Raw genomic sequence first — 19,013 nt, forward strand, 5'->3', positions numbered from 1 at the left:
AATATTTGAAGTAGATGAAAGTAAATTCAGATGATTAATCTTGTTTGCAACTAACGGAATGCACAATACTAACAACTCCTGTACCTTCATGTTCACCACAGTGCTTCAGAGGGAGGGCGTGTTCTCATAAGGAACCCATTGTGTGCACTGTTTTTACTGAACCAGAGCTCACTCAGAAGGGGAACAAATGAACATAAAAATGATCACTGGATAAGAGTGCTCTAATTTCATTGGGAACCACCTAAGAGTTTGAATTATGTACCCTTTTCAATGTCTTTTTTGTGTCAAATGGACATGTTGTTTCACATAATCAAGGGGGTCTTTAAGTAAATTGAAAATTTTCAATACATGTGAAGTACTGGAACCTTCAGAAATAAGTTTCTGAAGACAGACTTTGAAATTTTCAATGGAATCCAGATAGCTTTCAGAATGAGAAACAGGTCTGCACAATTTGAATTTTAATGTAGATTTAGCAAGTATACATGACCAGTGTAAAATAACACCTGCCATTTCACTATTTTCTAATAATTTTTTTATCAATTGCACATAAATTGACTGTATTTCCAGCATTTAATGACAGTGAGTAAGAAACACAGAAAGAATATGTAATGGTGAAAACATGAAGAACAGATGAAAACATCCTGGGTTGGCATCAGCATTGTACGTGGCAATCTCATATCCATGGATTTTTATTTTTTTTTTTAAAAGAATGAATTTCAATCTTAACTCATAAATAGCTTCTCACATAATTTGAAATTTAAGGAAACAAAGCATAATGACTGCATAGGAATTTGATGAGATTGTCTTTGTTAAACATGCATTGTACACACCAACATAGAAAAAGGCACTAGGAGGGCATTGCCCTTTTGATAAAGCTGTTAAAATCCTTCTAGGCTGAAAGGCTTTACAATTAACTAGTATTGTTCAGGGGGTTTTTATGGGTTTGAAATACTAACACATTATCCTCCCCTTCAAATATTTTCAGATAATCAGCACAAAACATGGACATTAAAAGCATTTATTTCCCAGCCTTTAATCCTGTGGAGTTAAAATGCCTATCAAAATATGAATTACTGTCTTGAGATCAGCCTGGTATGAAAGCCCTGGCAGACCTGCAAGTTTGAATGCTTAAAAAAAGTTAAGGAAAAATCAAACTTTTTAAAGTATTTATTCAAAAGGATCATTTTAAATGATCCGAACAGTTTAAAGCAGACTTTCAAGTGTCCATACTTACTGTGCATACTCTGCTTCGGCTTGTTCTGAATGCTGAACAGCTACAGTGTGAATGTATATGGTGGAATCACTTAATCTTTCAGCGTTGCTTCTTACAATTAGTCTGTGTGATGCACAAGTTCATTAAAGCAACCTTCCTCTTTGAACAGGAGTTAAGGCTTTATTTTAGAAAGGTACTTAGGCATATGTTTAGTACCAGCTTTCATGCCTGTTAAGTGATATACATGGATAAGGATGACTTCCTAACTTAGAAAATTCTGAAACAAAGATGTAGTTTTATGTAGCACACGGTTAAATTTCCCTAGGTTTTGAAGTGAATTTTGAAAAATGGGCTGTGAATTAACTAACCAGTATATATGGATGGATGCATTTGTGAAACACTTTTGGGTAAAAATCAATGTGACAAACTATCTTGAGAGAAATACATAATAGTAGGGGGAAAAGGAGAAAAAAAAAGTATTCGTCCTATAGCCTGCTGAAAAAAGAACATCTTATTTGTCATTCAGTGTTTTACCTTTGCTGAATTCAAGTGTTAGAAATTGTTCATAGTAGTTAATAGAAAGCACTACAGAAATGTTAGGGTGTTTAGTTAAGCCAGACTGAAAAAAGAGGTACTAAATGAAATGTAAACACAGTAACAACAGTAACTTGTGCTTTAAGATAATAGGCTAACCAAGGGATTCTTCTGCTCTTTTTTAAGAGAAATCATTTTAAGGCACAAGGTAAGTGTCCACAGGAAGATATCTAATACTTCACTTTACTTGATCGTGCTGTATTTCATGTTATATTGTCATACTAGCAATGAAACTGTGATGCTTTACTATAGATATTCATTGCTGCCCTTTTCATATGAAATAATTTACTCATATTAAAATGTTATAGTAAAATTTTGTGTTCAAATTATCTGTTCTTATTTCCTTGACCCACTGTCAGCTCTGAGAAGTTGTGACTTTCTTCCCAACATGCCTTCCAAGGTACTGACTATGTCTGATGTGGGCATGTGTCAAAATCTTAATATTGCACTTGAAGTCTAGGAGTAATCCCATTGATATTAGTGGGAAGACTTATGGGATTAAATTTGTGGAAATGGGTGGTATGAAATATAACCAGTTTGTTCATATGAAGAATTTTCAATTTCAAGTTAACTGTATATCTTTCAGGAAAGTCACCACCAAGTATTGCATTATTCCAAACATTTTAAACTTTATAAAGAAAAACAGTAGGAATTCATTTTTTAAGAAGCAAAACACAGTAATAAACACCTTATACTGACTTCTGTATTATCATTTTTGTTAAAAGTTAAGATTTCGACCAGCATGGGAATTTTGCTTTGTTTCACCAGTTTCATAAATATTAATTAACTGTTTTCAGGACATTATAGGTTAGTGAGGATGTGAACCCAGATAATTAAATTTTTTTATGTATTGTAAGTCTTTCATCACTAAAATTATCAGATCATACTCTCTTCTGTAGTGCAGTACTTTATAGGCTTCTACAGGCACAATTAGTAATTACTTAAACTGCTTTACAGTTATGTATTTTACCATTGTCTTCTAGTCTGTTAGGATTTCAGCACTACAAACATACAACATAAGATTATGGGTGCATCTTTAGTAGCATTAAACTTTCAAAAGCAAATTAAATGTGAGGAATTGATACAACATAAAACCAGAACGAAAAGAGAAAAGCTCTACACCCTCTGGGTGAATATTTCCTTGGTACTAATGTTCTTTGGAAGCAGGTTCCTATGAGAAAAATCATTATCAACCAAGCAATGCTGCAAGCTATTTTGGATAGTTGAAGCAGAAAGAGGATAATCACTCTAAACTATAGATCAGTAGTTTGGCAAAGAAGAGACAATATTGGAGGTATAATTTCCACTCTAAAATAAATACATTCAGTGTAAGTACATGTCATTTTTGTTTATAGATTTGGTATTATTGATATGGTAGTCAAACCAGAAGTGTGTATGATTATTTTTCCTGCTCAGTGCTGTTGCAGATAATTCATTAGATTAGAGAGTTAGAGATGAAAAAATAGATCCTCTAAATGCTCTCTTTTTCCATGGTTGAAATCCTAGGCCCAAATTATTTTGACTAAGTAGAAGAGGCTATAAGGAAGACATAACTTTCCAATCACCATATTTGTATTCTAATTTATTATTTCTATTTTCGAGATCAGGTAAAAAAGTAAAAACATTCATTTTGCATTATTGCAGGTAGATAAATACTGTTACTGCCTTTCTTGTTTCATCTCCACCCTTTCCCTTCTTTCTGTGCCATAAGGGAAGGTACATTCATACATTGTCTGGTCCTAAACAAATGAATAAATAAATAAATAAATAAATAGTACTGAAATAATAAATAATTAATAGAAATATGCACAGAAGAGAAAATATATTACTGTAAATATATATAATCATGCATCTATATATGTGTTCTGTTCAAGAAAAATGTATGCTCAAGAAACAGTTCTTTACTATATGTGTATCAATATTGAGCAAGCAGAGACTGTTTCATGTGTAGTGGGGAAGAAATTTGAGAAAAAGAATGAGTGAAGTTTCTTGGAGGTTCTGTTTCTGCAAGCTGCTACACATACATAAACTTTTCAAGTCCGTGGACATCTGCTAGCCCAGAGATACTCTTCTATGAAGTATACTAGGGTCTTCGGTATTTATTTGCTGTGCTGTATTCTTTAAGTCTGAACACTTTCATAGAAGCCATACGTGGGGAATGCAGGCAGAAAGCATCCTCACATAGTTCTGTTACACTGCTGAAATAGAGTGTAGTGACTTTAAGAGAATTTTTTCTTACAGCTTCAGTGATTCTTGGCAACAAAATAAATCAAATCACTGGACCAGTAAATACATTGGTTTAGTATATAATGACAAGCTGCATGGTGAATTATGAATAGATATGGATCATGTGAAAATACTGTTGGTATATATGGAAGGGAACTTAGTCCCTTTCCTAGAGAATAAGTAAGACCCAAAGTAGAGCTGGTAAGAATAAACATTCAGGAATTTGTAAGTAGAATTTCACTCCAGTGGTGTTTTCACATGATTTAATTGTTTTAGGCACTTGTATAAATGAGGTTTGAGTTATTGGTTTCTTGAATCAAAAATTAAATCTACCAGGTAAAAGCAGAAGCAGTTTTTCTGCTTCTGTAAGTCAGATAGCAAATCCACTACTCTATGGCTTGATTTGTTAGTGATGCAGTTTTGTTACTGAGATACTCAGAATGAGTACTCCAAGGAATAAATACTTATAGACTAAGAATGGTATGGGGAAAAATAGAAACAAAACAAAACCACACCATCACCACCCCAAAAAAAAAAAAAAGAAAAAAGGCCTAAAGCTGAATATTGAACAGGTCTATAAGGATTCCAGTGTGCATATTGTTTACAAACACTGTGGTCTGTTTCCCCATTCTAAGAAGCTGATTTCTGAAAAGCTTGAAGCCTGAATGTGAGGGGAAAGTAGGTCTTTTTTTTCTGGAATGGATGTGTTATGTTGCCTGTAGGCTCTTGGTGGTGCTACAATACAGTATTGTTGTCCCCCCACCCCCAATAAATACTATGCAATTAGTACATGATGATGCACAGTATACAGATGGTTTTTACCTCCCAAAGCTGCCAAACTGTCTTTTTAAGAGTCTGAATGACAAATAGTCATTTTGGAGAGTGACATGTCATGATGATGGCCCATTAAAACTCCTGAAGAATACTCAGCCCTCTACATATGCCCACTCAGCTCCATCTACAGCAGCAGCTGCTTCTGAGTTCCTCCTGTAGCTGCACTAAACTTAATGGGCTGGTTGCACAATTCCCTGTCGCCACAGGGCATTTCATGTTCTTATTAAAACTGGGGAGGGGGGAGAAGGCACAGATTTGTGAGTACAGAATCTGCAGAGATCGGAAAAGAAGAGGACAGACTAAGGAAGAATATGTGTGTGTGTGTCTTTGCATGCATATGCATGTATACATACATGGACTTAAATGTATACATATATACAGGCACTGTTTATGTAAAGAGCTACAGTGTAAGTATGCACAGGGAGAGAGAACACCATAGGCACAATTGAGTATTATTAAGGGAAAAAAAAAATTAAAATGTGACATAGTTGCTCTTATCACATCAAGTTTCCAGTATTTCCTATTAATTATTCAACTCACTAGCCTTTAGATGACAATATCTGTTATTCCTAGAGGAGCTTTTCATCTGAACTTTGTCTTTGACTTAAAAGCCTTGAGGACTTACTTAGATACTAACTGAAATGTTATGAAGCGTAAGTTTTAGAATTTTAGTACTTCTGTTTTCAATTTTGTTTGCACAATAACCATCAAGGAAATAAAGAAGTTTCTCTTTACTGTTTAACCCCTTTTTTCGAAAGGTTGGCAAAATTTAATATTCACGTCATGTGGCTGAGGTGATAAGGTTGTTATCCTCCTGGAGCACTGATCCGTCAGGGCTGCATAACTAAAGTATAAGGTATAAAGTATAAAGGCTTTCACTAAACTCTTCCACCAATACTTCTGAACCTTTTACTGGGGAAACAACATGGAGGAAGGAGAGAAGAGTAAAACCTAACTGCTTATTCCAAGTGTGATGATGGGAGAGAATAAGTATGAGTAAATGAATACAAATTCTTACTATTTCAATTTCTTAGGCACTGAAACATGCATTCTGTAACATAAAAAAAAGTTCAGAAACTACATTAACAGGGGAAATAAGGATTTTTCTCTTTTTTAAAGTAAGATGCCTAGCTTATTCGAAGAAAGCTGATAGTTATGCTACTCTTCCTGCCCATCAGTCATGTTTGTTATGTTTGCTCCTCTGGTCCCAGGACTTTAAAATCAATGACAATTTAAATCGTACCTTTCCCCTAAACCCCCCCACCTCCTCCAGAGTAATCTTTTTTTTTTGTACACTTGGAATAGTATTACACATCCTCAGTAAAATGATACCTGACTAGATTCAGGTTATCAGCTCTTTTAATTCCTGTTGCATTAAGTGGAGTATGAAAAGAAGATGCTGATAAAGTTATACAGAGTTACTCTCAAATACTGTTCTCTCCTAACACCCATCACTTGAGATCAGCTCCACATAGAACTGCAGTATTTTCTTTCATTTCTATTTTTTATTTTTTCCTTGCTGTTTCCTCCCATCTCAACTTGTCATTCTTCCTTTTCCCTGTCTCCTTTTGTCCCATTTCCATATTAATTAGAGGTTCTTTATTAGTCAACTTCTCATTCCAGTTCTCTCCTGGTCCTTCAGACTTATCTGTGTTCCCATTCACATTGATTTTGATTTGTGGATATTTTTATCTTTTGTTTTTTTTTAAAACTTGTTTCCCTGATGATCATTATTATTTATTTTATCTTTTATCCTATGCTTTCTTAATCATGCATCTGCATGAATACCTTGATTGTAGATGGAGCTTTGTTCTCACTGGCTTTATATACTGTTGAATATGAAGGTCTTGGAGGTCAAATTTTACCAAATGTCATATATTTTGCCTGCAGGAGGCCTATTGAGGATAAGTTGTGAGATGACACAGCTGGTATACTCCCAAAGGGGTATGCCTTGGTTTTACCTTGAATGTGAAATGTGGTCATTTGATAGGTAACTTCTCATTATGCCATTGCATTTTGGGTGATCCTGGGTACATATATATACACACATACATACATAAATATATATATATGGCTTGTGGTCATTCGTAGGGGTTTAATATTACCTGTAGCAAGACAAAAGATAATTCAGAGACAGTCTTGAGTTCAGGCAGCCTATGAGGTCAGTGCTGGATGTGAAGAGATCTCAGGAATGTCTTGGACCTCAGTTTCAGAAGCTCTTAGGCCTTTGGTCATCTCTGAGCACTCCAGATACTATTTTGGATATTTTAAATCAACACAGAAGTCTTGTCTAGGCTGACTGGGTTTTTAGTAAGCCTGTCAGCCACTGCTTGTGTTTGATAAATATAACGTGGTTATACTGTGGTCTACAGCATGAGACCTTGTTATATTCCCACATGACTATCTCTGCACTTGCCTGACAAAGAGAAAGTCTGGAGGCAACAAAACAGTGCATGAAATTGCTAGTACGTCAGCGTGGCAAATTGTGCCACTGTGACACAGATGTCTGTGCTGGTTCCCTACTATACTGACAACACTGCTGAGACAAGGAAACTCTGGCAGCATTATAAGCATATTCCTTCTCTTCAAACTCTAATTAAATATGCTGGGGGTTTGGGTATAGCCATTTGTATTGACTGGATCTCTTGTCCTCACTATTATCTGTTATGCTGAAAGCACAGAATGTAGACCAGCATATTTCTTTCTGAGCCTGTACTATAGTTTTACATAAATTAATAAAACGAAAAGCAAACAAACGCCCTCCAGAAGCTCATTTATCACTTTCTCAACATTTCTTGGAAAATAGACTTTTATAAGAAAATCATTACCTACTGAATAATACTTTCATTGGTGCCTGAGTATGAAGACAATTATATGAATCACAAACCTTTACTGACATCAATAAAATATTGCGAAACCTGTTTCTTTCCCACATGACTTTTGTACTGAGACTGAAAAAGAAATCTAAAATGACGTCTTAAGCTGTTGATATTGAAATATGGTTTCAGTTTACAAGAGTGAGAGTTTCATGGCTCCCTCTGAAAACAACAATCACATTAATAACTAATGTGTTCGCGAAGCCCTTAGACACAGCTGAAATGTGGTATGTGTGCACACTGGATTTTACTTAAATGTTAACTCCATTGTCTATGCTGAATTTTTAGTATTAGTTATTTTTTACATTGAAATTGTTCCAAATCAGCAACATTGAACCCTTACTTATCCTGGTGGTTGAGAAACATAATGGTGTATTTTAAACAACCAACCAATCAACCCTGTAAATATCGAGTACTTTATGAGTTATTACAAGTCAAAATACATACTATGAGTGGTAATCTGAGAGGAAAGGGAGTTTCAAAACTTCTTTGTCCAACCACAGTAAATACTGAATCCAAGAACAGAGTAAATGATGAATACAAGAACAGAAATTTTAAGAACAAGGCTGTTTTAATGACCAACATTTAATAGAAGTGACCAAACTACATTTTTGTTTCAAATCACCAGTTTTCTTTCATCTTCTGGAAATTACATGTTAAATCTCTATACAACCTTCTTAAGTTTTCCCAGAAAGCAGGAAGGGGAGGAGGCGGCATGAATACAAGAGCATCTTCCTCCCACAATCAATTCTTGGTTGTTTTGTGATAGTAAATTTTGGTTATAAAAGGGACAGGAATATTGCTCCTGTCTTGGTGTTCTTATTGGTGGTTTTTTGGCTTCCTAGTGCTGCCTTGCTTCTAGTGAGAAGGCAGGAATAAAGCTGCATATCACCAATAACTATGGGTGCCTGCACAGGCATGAGGAGGCATTTTTCATTCCTCTCCTCCCTTTCTAGTTACTTTCATAGCGAGAAACGAAGAGGTGCATGCAAGGTAACTCCTCCTTGAGAAAACTCTTCAGTTCTGCAAAGGAGCGCACATTTCCTATGATCTCAGGGAACTATGAAGCTAGGTTTTATTGAAGCATCTAATGTTCATGCCCTGTCCATCTCTTTCTCTCCATTACCTTTGTGATCCTAATGGTGTCAAAAAACCATCCGGTCCTCATGTTTTCAATTTCATTTTCTTCTTGACCAAGAATCTATAAACTTTGCAATTAACCATGCTGACAGGGGGAGGAACAACTAAAGAGATAGATCTTTGGGAAAGGAAAAGCAGAGAAGAGAGGCATATGAACACTGCACCTGCTTTAAAGAAGCCTGAACTGAAAATCTGAAAAACAGCAAACCTTTCATTCAGACATAAAAAAGATCAATCGTAGCCAGATAAACTGCTTTTAATACTTTAAATGTTTTTAATAATGCAGTGCAGTATCTCTGCTTACTGATAAAAATGAATGTCCTTTATTGGAAATACTGCATTACCATACTCTATTGGCAAGTGATACAAAATTATGTCATCTTTGGTTCTACAGATTTTAACATACAAATGAACAATATCCACAAACTATTGAGTATTAGGAATTTTGAAGGAAATGTTTTATTTAGGTTTCTGTAGAATAATCCTCACCCTAAAGGTCAACATATACATAAATGCATTAGGGTAGACCCTATACTAAGCTATATTACTTCAGTGCCAAAAAAATGTGATAACAAAATTTGGTTTATTAAAAGAGTTAGGATAATAATGTCTTTGCTGTTGAGTGAAGCTGACTGCTTCCTTCTCTCACACATATCCAAACTGAGATGGAGTTTTAGGAGTTGGACCTAAAATTAAGTGCCCTCTTTTTTAGGTTGAGTTCAGAGACAATATAGGGCATTCAATAAATTATCTTCTAAAAAACAACAAAAAAAGATTCACTTCTTATAATCACTGTCCCTCTCTGCCTCCACAAGGCTTCTTGCTAGATCTGTTCCCTCTCTACTCTTTCCCAGCACTATCATCTTGTTAAAAGATACATCATCTCTTTGTAGAAAATTGCTGTTTCCTTTTCCTGTTCTCATGTACTCCTTCTTGTACATGGTGTAATTCTGGGAACACCCAACCCCAGAATTTTTAAAATCTTTGTGTTAAATGTATGTGGAATATAACAAAGAAGCAACAGGATCAGTGTATAATAATTGGATCATGAATCTTATACTGTAAATAAGGTTACTTGATAGCCAAAGTAAACTGGAGTGTTACAATCATGGATATTGTGTGGAGGTGGCAATGGATGAGATGAATTGGAAACATGCAACAGTCTCTTATCACTCCTCTTTCTGAAAAAAGGGAGTTTTATTTACAGTATCTATTGCAAACTGACTCTGAAAGAAAATTTGTCTGGAATGGGATCAGAATGGGATCAGATGAGATTTACCCAGTGAATTCTTTGTTTCTTGAAATAAGAATTTGAAACTGCTTTTGTCTTGATCCTCTCTACTTCAAAAGTCATAGTCCCCACGTGCAGCTACAGACTGAGCTGCAGGTCTGTCTCCTGCATGAATGTCACTGTAGAAAGTGGGAGGAGTGATAGACAAGGTAGCAGATGGCACCATCATATAGATGCTTTCTGGAATCTTCCTGTCAAGTACAACTGTCCTGGGGACTATCATCATTCCATATAATTGTCATCAAATCAATAACAAGAACAAATAAAAACCCCACGTCTTATTCTTCAATGTATTTCTTCTATTAAAAAAGGGGCACAACCACCCCAACCCCCCCAAATAACAACAACAGAATGAAACAAGAATATCCAACAATAACAAAAATGTACAAAGTGTTTTCTAAAGCCAACCTTATAAGGAAAATAGCACTTCTCACTTCCTAGGATGTTCATTTCAATAGCTGGAACCACAGGTAGTTTGAAATCACATTTAATAGTAGCAGAGCTGTAAATATGGTACAGTACATTCAGAAATTTTTTTCATAGTTGCAAATAATTGATGCCTCTACAGTAGTGACTTTGAAGATCACTGGAAGAATTATATGATGTGAAACCAGAATATAGGTGATCTGAAAACTGCACCAAACTTCACAATTTTTTCAGCTGGTATTTTTTTGCATTGTTCTATTGTATTGTACTTTTAACTTATATCAGATTTGCTTAAAATACATACAAAAATGTTGAAAAAAGCTCTTCAGAATGCTTTACACTGAATTGACAGTACTATAGTGCCAAAGATAAACTAAATCTCAAGATATATCACCTTCCTGGGGTTAAGTAGGTAGAGAATGGTACATTACTAATTTGAGCATGGGCCAGCAGAGTTTTTAAAAGTTTAGTAGAACAAAGTTTTAATAAAAGATTCAAAGAAGTTTTGCATTTCCAGAGCCTTAACCTTGGAATAACAAAGATCCTCGCTAATCACTTTACTAATCCATGCAGTAGCAGTTTTCTTACCAAGGCATCATTCAAAAAAAAAATCGTTCTCTGTTCAGCATTTCACTCCAGGTCACCAGCCACTGTAGTGTAATCCATGAGGAGATTTATGGACCTCAGAGTGGGACTCCTTAAAGAACAATGTGGTGTTAATCAGCAAGCCACTAAGGGAGCAAATGGGAAATGCTGAAGCTACAGATTTGTTTTTTTTCCCTGGGATTTGAAAGCCTTACTCAGTGAATCTTCAAGGATTTACACTTCTGGCCTCTCACTTGAAGGTCTCTTTTCTTTCCAAGCACTGCTAGTTAGTTATTCAGGATAGGGGTGGACCTAAATACTAGGGGAAAGGTAAGCTGTGCAACTCTGCAGCATGAGACTACTGTAGTGTGCTCAGCTTCATCCCCATGAGGCAGTGCTATGTTAATCTCAGCAAGTTGAGGCATGGAAGCCTTTCTCTGCCTAAAGAGATCTACTTGTATTTCTCTAACCTTCAGAAAACGGCTCTGCCTGATAAAGTGCTGGGTGTGCTCGTGTCATCTGCTTTTCTCTCATCCAGCATATCTTCAAGTATGTCACAAAAGGTAGAATAACTTTTACGGGGAGAATGTGAGAGTCTCAGCCAACACAGAAAGACCAGTGCCCTGCCAGAATGTGGGATATGGAGAAAATTGAATCACTTAAGGCAATCACAAAGGCAGTGAATCTTTGTATCCTGTAGCTTCAGTTCTTGAGTAATGTGATGCTCAGCATTTCAGTCTAGACTGTAGGATTATGGCTATGTAGGGAAACCCACACAGTACCTCTGTAGCACATCGGAGACTTATGCACCCTGAAGTATGTCTCAGAGAAAATCAAACACAAGCCAGACAGATTCTTAACTTACACAAGCCACTGCTTCTCTGTAGGGAAGATGGATACTTCCTCCAGTCAAGTTTGAAAAAGCACTGAGGGCCCTAGTGGCCAGATTTGTCAGATGAACAGAGGTATGGTTTGTTCAATAACCCCCCAGCCATTAGGGCTGAGGAATATGTAGTGCTGTGGAAATTGAAAGAGCCTGAATGTGAGATATATTTTACTGTGACTTGCTCACAGTGTCAGCATTGACTATTCCTGAGTGTGCAGAGAAATAGGGTTTTAAATGCTTGGGGAACTCTACTAAAGAAATCTCAGGCTTGTTTAGGTATCTCTGGAGTTAGGTAGTAGGAGTATGAAGATAAGCCCTATTTTTAAATAATGTAGCTAATCTTAGACACCCTAGTTCTGTTTTTCCAATCTAGTCCAAAGCTCCAGATTCCGTTTCTGTCTTAAAAGAGAGAGGGAGAGTACTGTAATTGCATATGGTATGAGATACCCAAACAGTGTAAGTGAAATAATGTGTAAGAAATAAGCAGCTTTTTATCCAACTGAAAAATTCAAAACTGATCACAAATACTTCCCTGTTGAAATAGGAAAAGGTTTTGCAGCTGTGCTAAGGTATGCCTGAGATAGCAATTTTCTGCATGCATTCTGGAAGTGATTACTATCTTGGCGATACTCCTAACTGAGAGAAAAAAAAATGTTAGTGGGAGAAATTGTGATGATTATTATAGTGGAGTTCAACACTGACATGGAGTTAGGACAGGTACAAAGTAGATATGAGATAGAAAGAATCCAAACATTTTTAATATTGTCTTCAGCTATGTGTAGGTATTAATCTACTTTTAAAAAGCGAGAAGGTACTTTAAATTTTACTGATATTCTTTTCAACTGATATTCTTTTCACTTGTATCAAATATATCAAATGTGTGTGCTACTTTAACATGGTGTCCAGATGAATTACATTGCTGATACAAGTTTGAGAAGTATGTGAGAAGTGTTTGAGTCTGTGTTGTGTAAAAGGAAGGTGAAACTCAGTGGATATAAAAGAGTTGGAAAACCTGTGGAATATTGCTCTGTAAGTTAAAATAGCTTGAGTGATGAGGAAGAAATTTTCTTTCTGTAAATCGGTCTTGCCATTCTAATGGAAGGTATGTTTTGACCTACTGAGGTATATTTGTTATGTGCCTGCTCTAAGTAGTCCCAGGGAAACTACACCTAGCTTTCAATGCTGTGTAATTCAGGCAGTGCCAGGACAGCTTGGTGTTTCTCAGACTCTGCATTTTCTGAAATTAGATAGTGAAAAGCAAGATATGGAAGTGAAGTTACCGGCCCATCAGATAGCAGTGAGCAATTTATCAACCAATGCATTTAACTTCATTTTGTAGATTCATAGAATATACTGAGTTGGAAGGAACCCATCAAGACCATCCTGGTCCTGCACAGGACCATCCCCAAGAGTCACACCATGTGCCTGAGAGCATTGTTCAAATGCTTCTTGGTCTCAGACTGGCTTGATGCTGTGATCACTTCCCTGGGGAGTCTGTTTCTGCACTCAACCACCCTCTGGGTGAAAAATGTTTTCCTGATATCCAACCTAAACATCGTCCAACTCCACTTCATGCCATTTCCTTGAGTCCTGTCACTGGTCACTGCCCCTCTGCTTCCCTTATGAGGAACATTTGATATGTTTTACTGCTCAACACAGTAAACACTGAGAAAATTGTAAACACACACAGCAGCAAACACACACTGACATTAGGTTTATAGTGACATTTGTTTGAAGTCTCACCCTTCGGTAAGATAATAAGCTGAAACAAACAACATAGTTAAATTCAGAGAGGAATAAAGTCCCGGTTATGATCATATCTGTGCATGCATGTGGCTATATAATACTCTGGCATGAGAAGGTTGTAAGGAAATGAGACTGTTTGCAGGAAAGAATGAAATTTTCTTGCTTAAATGATCAAATTGACAGGTTCTAATGGTCCCTCACAGACTGTGCATGATAAACATTCAGCTTATCTTTCCAAGAACAAGGAAATTTCATGTACTGCTGCTCAACATAAGAATTATTTTTACATATCTCCATGCCACTGAACCTCTTGTAAGTTAATCTCATCTCTCATCAATTTTTCACCAGCTTCACTCTGATGTTGATAAAGGAGATGGTTCCATCAAATACATCTTGTCAGGCGAAGGGGCAAGTTCCATTTTCATTATTGATGAGAACACGGGGGATATTCATGCTACAAAGAGGCTGGATCGAGAAGAGCAGGCCTACTATACGCTCCGAGCACAAGCACTAGATAGGCTGACTAATAAACCTGTGGAACCAGAGTCTGAGTTCGTCATTAAGATTCAGGACATCAATGACAATGAACCAAAATTTCTGGATGGTCCCTACACTGCTGGAGTTCCTGAGATGTCTCCTGTGGGTAAGTGCAAAATACACTGTTGGTGTTGTGGGAAATTTGTTCCTATTGCCTTTTTAAAAGTTTCATTATTTTTTACTGTATCGCACTCAGCTACTTAATTATCTATGAGGCACCTGCAACAGTTAGATATTTCAAGACATAACTGGAAATAACATGCTAGATTAAGTATTTAGCCTTTCAAAAATGTTGTGAAACTCAAATTGCTATGTAAGGATTCAGATAACCGTTTTATGGTGTCTTTCCCCTTCCAGTGCCCAGAGGCTTTGTTTTATACTTCCCATTAACAGTAATAAGTTTCACACCTATGTTATGGTACTCAGAGGTGATAATATATAATTTTGTTCAGATAAGGGCTGTTCATAACAAACTCTTAAAATTCCTGCTAGTGCTTTGCATTATTTTTTTGGAAAGTGTTGCATGTATCAGTAATAGCTTACTGAATATTTTTTTCTAATGCTGAAATCCCATTTTCTGGGAAATATATGCAAGCAGCAGGTATTGGGGTACAACTTGAGATAGTTTCAAAGTTCCAATGGAGTGAGAGAAGAATGGGTTTTAGAGACTTCAGACCCTCTGTTGGAAAATGAGAAATACTGATTTTTCCTGAGTTTGAATTAGGGAAGAATTTCAGCATCAAATCCACTTTAAAGAGACCCAATGCTCATTGGTTGTCAGGTGCCACTGTTCCTTTGAAAGCTGACTCTTTCAAACCAGATTAAGGCTTGGCCTAGAGATATTTTGGTAAATTTTACCTTAACATGAAATTATAAATGCAAGTATGAAGAAAAGAAAAAAAAAGCAGAACTTAATCAAAAAATTCACTGGAAATATGTACATGTGAAGGCTCACTTTAGATTAAGGGATTTATATGGTGACTGAAATAAAGATTTTCTTTGCTTGACTGATTTTAAACCATATTAAAGTTTGATACTCTTACAGTAAGTCTGCGCATATAAATTTTTCTGTAGTTTCCTCAATATGATCTCCTGTGTTTTTGAACGTTAAACAATGCATCTAAATTGGATCTAGAGAGAGAAAAAGAATATTCCCTACCTTAGTGCCCTGCAGCAATTAGTAGTCAACATTGGTTTGTATTCAAAACTCAGCTTAGGAGTCAATGGGAGATAAGTAAAATATTGCTAATAAGTTTCCTATACATTTATTCTACTAAGCAGTGAGCTTTGACACTGTTTCTCATTGATGCTTGGTATTCATTGTCGCTCAAACGCTGTGTGGATGGCTGAAGAGGCAATAGCAGCCTTGAAAGAAAGACATAGACACCACAGCTTCTGTGGAGTAACAGGAAGTACCTGAAGTCATCATACTTTGCTGAGAACTTTTTATTTCTGAACTTTGAAAAAACAGAGAGAATCTAAGCCTGTAAAACCTAAATAGTCAGCACTTCAAAAATATGTTGTGTTAAGATATATCTTTGTTTTTTTAAATGAAGTTGCAGTTTTATTTTGAAATTAGATTATTTAAGATGTAGCATGCAGCAGTTGTTAGATTATTTTTCATTTTTGTCTTATGCCCTGAAAAGCAATTATCTCCATATTTCTCTTTTGCATGAGTTCTTCTGTCCTTTCTTACACTGGCATACTGATGTATGGACAACTCTTACAGATATATGAGATTTACCTACACATACAAATCCATGCCTCTGTCCCTACCCATGCTCCATTTGTTCCAAAAATATATTGGAAATCTATCTGTGAGGAGTGCACTGTGTGCAGGGGAAAACATAAGGACTGTTCTTCAAAATAAGCTGCTTTTGCATATTTTGTTGAATCTTTGCCTTATAAATGAGTAAAAAGAATTATCTCCCATATGGACCATACAACACCAAATATATTTCCAAAATAGGTGAAATGTTGTGCAAAATTATGAACTCAGATTGTGCACTCTGTGAGATTTGTGTCAGCTAAGAGCAGTTTCTTGCTCATGTTCATGACCTTCCTGAAACTGCACATTTTAAACATCTTCATGGTTAGTATCACACAACTACTGAATATTGCATTGTTACAGAATTAAGGATTACCATGAAATGCCTTTGTTGCACTTGTCTTACATAGTTATAGCAATTCATAGTTTATTCATATAACATAATTTTTAATTAATCACCTAGAGCATTCATTAAATATTAAGGAGATACAAAGTATCTCTCTCCTATTTTGCTTAAAATTATATCCATGACAAGGATTTTTAATTGGATATTAAAGGAAATGAAAGAGATCACAGGATTATAAACCCAAATTAACTATAAAGCTATGAAAACTATAACCTTTAACCTACAGGCTGGTTATGCAAGTATAATGATTCTGTATTTTACTTGACAAATATTTTAGGACATTATCTAAGGCTAATTGAAGTCAATCTTTTCTGTTATTTGAAATGACTTTGGGTTGGGTTCAAATTATATTTGGGTCAGGCTCAATTATATTGATTATCCTGGATAGGGTAAATATCTTGATGGCTTGTAAATCTATTCATAGCAAAAACCCTAAAGATATGGCTTATCTGAAAATCATAAAACCTTTTTTTTTTTAACTGTATCTCTTAGTTAAATCCAGCAATATTATATTTTAAACAAAAAGATTGCAAATTATAGTTCAAAGTATGTTTCTGTGGTGTTCACCAGAAAAATAGCTGATGTGAGATACTGATCTGTTTGACTTACAGCCAAGAGAAGTGGGGATGAAAATTCTAATACCCAACATAGTTTTGGTTGTTTAATATTTTCTACTCTCCAGCCATATCAGCAGCTTTGCTTGTTACCCAGCACAACATGCCACGTTTATTATCCCTGATTGAGATGGATAGAAACATTTGAATTTTATAACAAAGAAAAGGAAAAGAAAGCAAAAACATTGTGTCATGCTTAAATTTTTGATACAAGTATGTAGTGCATTTGGAGACCTTGCTGCTTGTCTGAGACCCGACTTGATCTTTGTCCCAGAGTGAAGGCGACCTAATGAGGCTCTGGGAGGGAAAAGAGGAGGTGAAGAGGATTCTGTCTGTCCCCCTTCACACTCCTGGAGGGGAAAGGCTGTGGAGGTGTTGCTGCATCAGTGGTGGGTTAGGGCCAGTGGCAGAAGCACAGAAATACCAGATGGTATTGAGTAGAACCAGGCTGGATTGTTGTATGTAAGGATTAAGCAGGAATTACGGATAACTTTATAGTAAAGGTGTTTAATGTTCCTGTTAGCAGCTGATACCATGTAGAAGTGTGATGCCTTTGGTTTGTGTTATACGTATTACACATCATTAATTGATATCAGTTATTACCTTTAATAACTGACTTCCTTTAAAGGTCTATTTTTTATTTGTTAGTGTGGCTAAAATTCAATTGATAAGAGTTTAGGCTGTTTCAAAATTACGCATCTGTTAATATGCATCTAGTTTTAGGAACCATTTTTCCCATAAATTTTCCCACCAATGTTAAAACAGAAGTCATACAAGCATTTCTTATAAAAAATCTTTTTAAAGTTTGATAAAATACACACAAGGTGTTAGCAAGCTTTTTGAAAAACCCTGCAGAGGTTTCTAAAACAATACATTCAGAGATTCAGAAATCCCTTTGAAGGATCGCCAACTCAAAATGAACTTCAGCAACTAGCTTTATCTGATACTATCCCTGGAAAGGTTGATCTCTGCACCAGGTCAGGAACATTTGTTAGTCTTGACTTCGGTAAATTAAACTACAGATAACATTCTAAATTCAAGGTCCTCTCTGCAAATATCCTCCCTTCCTTTTGCCCTAATATCAGAATAAATAAGTCACATTCTGAGATTACTGTGATTTTGTAATATCTATCAATATATATTAAAGTGTAGGTTAAAAATTGTCTTAAGCATTCTGGAAAATAAAATCAGAAATCTGTGCCACCCATATGGAATTCAGTGTGTTACTAGCTAGTATCAAAAGAAGAAATACGGGAAACACTTTTAAGCAGCACAGATTTTTCCTCAGTATTTGCTACAATTGCTGAAAAAAATTTTGAAGTTACTACATGTAGAATTCTTTTTAATGAACTTTTATTCAAGCTTCATTAGAAACATACATGTAGAGGAATCCACATCTAAGAGGAAAAGACAGTTTTTAAATAAATAACCCCTATTTATTTTTTCAACCCATGTCAGATACACAAACTGTAAGTAATATTTAAAGTTCTACTTGTGAAGTTGCAATTTATAATAGGTCACTAATGAGTGTGTGGGGTGGCATTAGTGTCCTGTCTACACTTGCACTCTAGGGCTCTGAACAATGGTGACATAAATAAGATTTACTGGCACACTAGTTTTATTAGATGGAGTGGTGTCATTTGTTGACTGCCCATGTGACCTGTGAGTCCTAATCTTGGATGCATAAATGGCAGCTGACTGTCTGTGTTAAAAGGTACGGCAAACTTTTCACTAATAAAAGGAAGACAATTTCAGTGCAGGAGCACAAACTCTTCTAAGATGGTGTAGTTGGCACTATGATGCAACTACCCATTTTTACTCAAACTATAGGATTAATTACTGTCCATGAGTATCCCTACAGCTTTCAGGGT

The 19,013-nt window shown here is 35.8% G+C and overlaps 1 protein-coding gene across 2 annotated transcripts in view; it reads left to right on the plus strand.

The window, feature by feature from the left end:
• The window catches only part of CDH7 (cadherin 7), a 90,250-nt gene that overhangs the window by 25,898 nt on the left and 45,339 nt on the right, over positions 1-19,013 (plus strand). For both annotated transcript variants that reach the window (XM_064657502.1, XM_064657511.1), the window contains exon 3: positions 14,166-14,460. In XM_064657502.1, the coding sequence (XP_064513572.1) occupies positions 14,166-14,460 (295 nt within the window). The remainder of the gene's footprint in view (positions 1-14,165; positions 14,461-19,013) is intronic.

The sequence above is a fragment of the Pseudopipra pipra genome, chromosome 1 (genome assembly GCF_036250125.1).
Source record: "Pseudopipra pipra isolate bDixPip1 chromosome 1, bDixPip1.hap1, whole genome shotgun sequence".
Taxonomy (NCBI): domain Eukaryota; kingdom Metazoa; phylum Chordata; class Aves; order Passeriformes; family Pipridae; genus Pseudopipra; species Pseudopipra pipra.